This window comes from Plecotus auritus (assembly GCF_963455305.1).
Source record: "Plecotus auritus genome assembly, chromosome: 1".
Taxonomy (NCBI): domain Eukaryota; kingdom Metazoa; phylum Chordata; class Mammalia; order Chiroptera; family Vespertilionidae; genus Plecotus; species Plecotus auritus.
Window position 1 is genome coordinate 232,326,528 of NC_137770.1, and position 6,164 is coordinate 232,332,691.

Genomic DNA, 6,164 nt, shown 5'->3' on the forward strand with positions numbered 1-6,164 from the left:
ATATGTATAACCCATGGACACAGTATAATATGGTGAAGCCTGGAAGGGGGGTGCTGGGGCTGGGGTGGGGTAGAGGGGATCAATGGGGAAAAAGAAGACATCTGTAATACTTTCAACAATAAAGATAAATTTAAAAAACAAAAAAAGAAATTGCAAATTAAAACAATAGTCAGATATTACAACATACCTATTAGAATAGCTAAAATCTAAAACACCGAATGCTGGTGAGGATGTGGAGTAACAGAAACTCTCATTCATTGCTGGGAATGCAAAATGGTACGGCCACATTGGAAGACAAGTTGTCAGCTTCTAACAAAGTTAATCATAGTCTTAGTCATACAATCCAGCAACCACCCCCTTGATATTTACCCAAATAAGTTGAAAATGTATGTTGATAAAAAAAAATCTACACAGGAATGTTTATAGCAGTTGTCTTCATAACTGCCAAAACTTAGAAGCAACCGACATCCTTCAATAGGTGAATTTATAAGCAAACTGATACATCCACACAAAAAATATTATTCAGCAAAAAAAAAAAAACATAGAAGAACTTAATGAAGCCCTGACTGTTTTGGCTCAGTGGACAGAGCGTCGGCCTGCAGACTAAAGGGTCCCAGGTTCGATTCCAGTCAAGGGCATGTACTTTGGTTGCGTGCACATCCCCAGTAGGGGGTGTGCAGGAGGCAGCTGATCAATGTTTCTCTCTCATCAATGTTTCTAACTCTCTATCCCTCTCCTTTCCATTCTTTGAAAAATCAATAAAATATAAAAAAAGAACTTAATGTATATTACTAAGTGAAAGAAGCCAGTTTGAAAAAGCTACATACTGTATGATCCCAACTATAGAACATTCGTAAAGCCAAAACTACAGTGACAGTAAAAAAAATAAAAATAAAAATAAATCACTGGTTGCCAGGGATTTAGGAGAAGAGAGAGGAATGAGTAGGTGGGGGCACAGAAGATTTTCAGAAAGGGAAACTATTCTGTAAGACACTGGAATAGTGGACACATGACATTATATGTCTGTCAAAACCCATAGAACTATACAACATAAAAAGTGAAACCTGATGTAAACTAAGGACTTTAATAATAATGTATCAAGATTGGTTCACTAATTGCAACAAATGTACCACACTACACACATGTTAATAATAGGAGAAACTGCTTAAGGGGAGAGGGGATGTGTGAGAGCTCTGTACCTTCTGCTCATTTTTTTTCTGTAAACCTAAAATGATTCTAAAAAATAAAGTCTACTAATAAAAAAATAAACCTCCACAAAGAAAATCTGAGACACAGGCTTCATTGGAGAATTCTTCCAAGGATTTAAGGAAAAAAACACAACAACAACCACCTCATACCAACCTTTCAGCAAATAGAAAATAAAAAAAGAAGGAACACTTTCCTATTCATTTTATCAGGCCAGCATAACCTTGATATAACACTTACGAAAGACATTACTAAAAAGGAAAATTACAGACCAATCTTTCTCATGGGCATAGATGCAATCTTTAAACACTTACTAAGAGAGTTTTGGTAATGCATAGGATGTAGAAAGCCGGTACAAGATGTGTCACTCTCATCCTAACAAATGAGAAAAAGTGGTATAATCTACAAAATCATAACTTTTGGACCCACCAGAAAATTGAAGATGTAAGACAATCCAGTGAACTAAATTCCAAAGAGTAACAAGCCCCTCCAAGGACAGAGGGGACCCCAAATGTTTGACAGAGACCAGGAGGAAAAGAAGGCTCCCATACAAAAGCGAGAAAGAAGAATTTAGCTAAGAATTCAACAACTGCAGATTAGATGTGGGCTAGCATGTCAATTTAGAATAACTGGGAGCTCAGAACGCAAGGGGGATTCACACTCCCTTGCATGCTCTTTCCCATGGGTCCACACCAGGTACCCACACGAAAGACTGAGGGCAGAGCATGGAGCTGCAGAGAGCCCCCTTTTGTGGCACAGGTGTGCGCAAAGGGACAGCTGCCACTGCAGAACAAGCATAAAACCACGCTACCTTGCCCAAACTCTCCTCTCCTGTGAGGAAAATGCCTCAAACCTCTAGGGGAGAACTCAGAGACCAAACCACTCTGAAAGGCAGTAATTCATTGCTTCTGGGAGTAAGGCAGATGCAAAAACCATCTTCCTCATGGGAAGGTAAGAACACCTTTGGGCCCAGGATCCTACAGCAGTCTGAAGCAGAGGAAGCCAGCACTAGGGCGGGGCAGGGATCTCTCTGTCACCCATTATCTGCCACCGATACAAGGCAGAGTTTGGCTGCAGAGGGAGAAGAGGAAGGAACACTGAGAAAGACCTACCCCAGTGCATATGGACCGGGACAGGGCCAGGAGAATTAGAACACCTGTACCTGCCATGCGCTTAGGACGGGTAACAAACAGCAGACTACTGCTGAGGAAGGGATAAGAGCATGGAGAGAGACTTCCCTCTGGGGCACAGGCAAGCAGGGTCAGGTGTCCTAGAAACACTGAGAAAACCCCGCAAGACCCCCAGAACCCTTTCTAAGGACAAAGTGTATAGCAGCCCACCAAATCTGAAGCTGTGATACAACTGAAGCTATTGGCAGTGATAATAAAACTTCTGACAGTGTTGACTGAAGCCTCTTCCTAGCAAGATACAGAACACTTGAACAAAATTGTCTGTCTATTTGACCTCATTGACATTTGCAGAACAGTAACGGCAGAACACTAATGCTTTTCAAGTACACATTCAACAAGATAAATAGTCCAAATAGCCCTGCATATACTTTAAAAATTAAATTTTTTATTAAAAATGTTCCCACAAAGAAAATTCCAGGCCCTTATGACCTTACCCGGAATTCCACCAGACATTTAAGGAAGAAATAATATTAATTCTACACAAATTCTTCCAGAAAATAGAAGAGAAGGGAACACTGCCCAACTCCGTTTCTGAGATCAGCATTAACTAATATCAAAACTAGACAAAGATGTTAAAATAAAACTACAAACCAATATTTTTATGAAAATATTCACAAAATCTTCAACAAACTATTAGGAAATTAAATCAAGATACATATAAAAATAATAATGTATTGTAACCAAGTGAAATTTATCCCTGAAATGCAAAAACAATCAGTATTGTTCACCATATTCACATATTAAAAATAAAAATCACATTGAGAATCTCTACATATACAAGAAAGGTACTTAACAAAATTCAACATTCATTCATAATAAAACTCTCAGAAAAACAGGAGTAAGAAAGAGTTTCTTCAACCTAATAAAAAGTATCTATACAGCTTGTACTGGAAACAGTAGCCAGTATAACAAGGCAAGAAAAGTAAAAAACATATATATGGGAAAAGAAAAAGTAAAACTGTCTTTATTCACATATGAAACATGGACTTGAAAAATCATAGCAATATACAAAAGAGGTACTATAATAAATAAGTTTAGTAAGGCTGCAGGATACATGGCAAATAGACAAATACCTATTGTATTTCTACGTACTAACAAGAAACAACTGGAAATTGAAATGAGAAAAAACATCAGCATTTATAATGGCATAAAAAAAGAAATACTTAGGGAAAATCTTAAAATATGTGCAAGATTTGTATATTGAACTGTAAAACACCAACAATAGAAAATAAAAATATAAACAAATGAAGAGATAAAGTATATTCATGGGCCAGAAAATTCAATATTGTTAAGAGGTCAATTCTCCCCAAATTGATCAATAAATTCAACAAAACCCCAATCCAAACCCAGGAAGATTTTTTTTTTAGTAATTCATAAGATAATTATAAATTTTATATGGCAAAGCAAAGGATGTAGAATAAACAAAATAATTTTTAAAAAGAAGAACAAAGTTGGAGGACTAATTACGTGATTTCAAGACTTACTATAAAGTTACAAAAGTTAAAAAATGTAACATTAGCATTAGTGATAGACAAACAGGTCAAGGGAACAGAATAGAGAGCCAGACAGAGTCCTCTGTGCCTGTGTGTGTGTGTACTAGAGGAATTTTCAACAGAAGTGCCAAGGAAATCAGCAAATAAGCACTAGAAATAGGTGTGGTATTGGGCATCTACGTGCAAAAAAAAAAAAAAAGCTTTACATAGCAACATACACAAAATGAACTGGAAATGGATCACAGATCTAACTGTAGAAGCTAAAACTATAAAACTGCTAGAACAAAACAGGAAAGATTCTTAGGTAAGGCACAAAAAGCACAAATCATAAAAGAAAATGATAAAAAAAATATGTCATCAAAATTACAATGTTTTGCTATTTGAAAGACCCAGTTAAGAAAATGAAAAGATAAGCCACAGACTGGGAGGAAATATTTGCAACATTTGTGTCCTTTATATAAAGAATCCTTACAATTCAACAATGAGAGAACAAACTATTTTTTTAAGGGCAAAGGATTTGAACAGCTTATTTCACCAAAGAAGATACAAGAATGATAACATGCTCGATATCACTGGTATTAGGGAAATGCAATTAAAGTCTCAGTGGGGTATCATTACTCTCCTTCCAGAACATTGTAATTTATATATAAAAAATTAATTAATAAAAAACTGACATCAGTATTAGCAAGGATGCAGAGCAACTGAAACTCTCGTAATTGCTGGTGGAAATGCAAAATGCTACAGCCACTTTGCAAAAGTCTGGCAGGTTCTTATAGAATTAAACATATACTTATCATACAACTTAGCAATTCTGCTCCTAGGTATTTATCCCAGAGAAAACAAAACAAATATTCAAACAAAACCCTGCACCGGAATGTTTATATCAGATTTACTTAAAACCTCTGTAACTGGAAACAACCCTTAACTGCATAACCAAGGATGCCCAGCAATCAATGAACGGAGAAACAAGTCACAGTCTTTCCAAACAATGAAATATTACTCAACAATAAACAGGAACAGAACTTAGGTGGGAACCAGACCTATCAGGGTACAGAAATATCTAATCACTATGTTGTACACCTTAGACTAATATAATACTGTAAGGCAACTGTCATTGAACATTAAAAACAATTTTTTTTTTCAAAAGAAACTGAACTACTGAAATACCAACAACACGAAAGCATGATTCTAAATGACGGAAACCAGGCACAAAAATTTAAATGCTGTATAATTCCATTTACGTGGCACTCACACATGCACGAAGATCTCTTAGTCAATCTCTGCATCAAAGAACCCAGCACATAAGAAAAGGCTCAATGAACGCGGGTGGACGGACAGAGGGCGGATGACCGCAGGGAGGGTCGAGGCCAGGAGGCGAGCGATACTAAGGCAAAAACCCACATACAGAAGAGAAAAGGTGAGGGGAAGCGTGGCCCAAAGGCCTAAGCGGATTCCAGCCGTTTTAAATATTAGACCCTGTCAAGGGCTGTAAGATTAGTAAATACCTTTAGCGTTTCTGTGTCCTAAAGAAAGGCATGCTGCGCCCCACCCTCCTTCAAAAACCTATTACCCCACGCGCGAGGCTGAGCAAGGGGACCCGGAAGGGAGGGTTTTGCGAGCACAGGAGCGGAGCTGGCGAGACCAGAGGCGGCTCTAGCCGGGGTCAGAGGGATTCCCACAGAGCCCGCCACAGCCCGTCCCCATCCCTTCCCAGTCCCCATCCCTTCCCACCGGCCTCGCTTACCCAGGCCTGACGTTCCAGCTGAGCGTACAAACTGGAGCCCTTGAGTTTTTGCACTATCTGAGCGATACTGAGAGACAGATCCGACTCCTCCTGCCACATTTCCCCTGCCGCAGCCCGCCGGGCGGCGGGGACAGGCCGCCGGCGCGGAGACAACGGGCTATGGGGTCCTGCTTAAGGCTAGTGACACTTCTCCCGGACCTTATTACGCTGGGACTCCTCAGCGGGCGTTACTAGGCAACCGCCCGGCGTGCGTCCGTTCCTCTCTGGTGCCCCCCGCGCCTGACGACCCCAGCACCTGCGTTCCGAGCGCAGAAACGACACCAGAGGGTAGATCTTCATTGCATTGTTCCTGCTTAGTCTGTGGTTGAAAGGCAAGAAGAGCTCTTTCCTCCAGAGCCACAGCGCCTCCGATGCACGAGGGGAACTCGGAGAGTTGCTTATTCTTGTGTTTTGTTATAAAGGATCCTTCCTCTTCCACCTTTCCATCTCTGCAGAAACGCAGCTGTGCACACAAAGACATGCAGATTACTT

General features: G+C 39.7%; 1 protein-coding gene across 7 annotated transcripts in view; it reads right to left on the reverse strand.

Moving 5' to 3' along the window:
- Nucleotides 1–5,852, reverse strand: part of TBC1D19 (TBC1 domain family member 19) — a 102,507-nt gene extending 96,655 nt beyond the window's left edge. For 3 of the 7 annotated variants that reach the window (XM_080657968.1, XM_080657971.1, XM_080657970.1), the window contains exon 1: nt 5,634–5,849. In XM_080657968.1, the coding sequence (XP_080514094.1) occupies nt 5,634–5,732 (99 nt within the window). In that variant the 5' untranslated portion in view covers nt 5,733–5,849. Of the gene's footprint in view, nt 1–5,633 lie in introns of all 7 variants that reach the window. The other 4 variants (XM_080657969.1, XM_080657973.1, XM_080657974.1 and 1 more) reach the window with 4 other exon arrangements.
- Between the last annotated feature and the right edge of the window lie 312 nt (nt 5,853–6,164).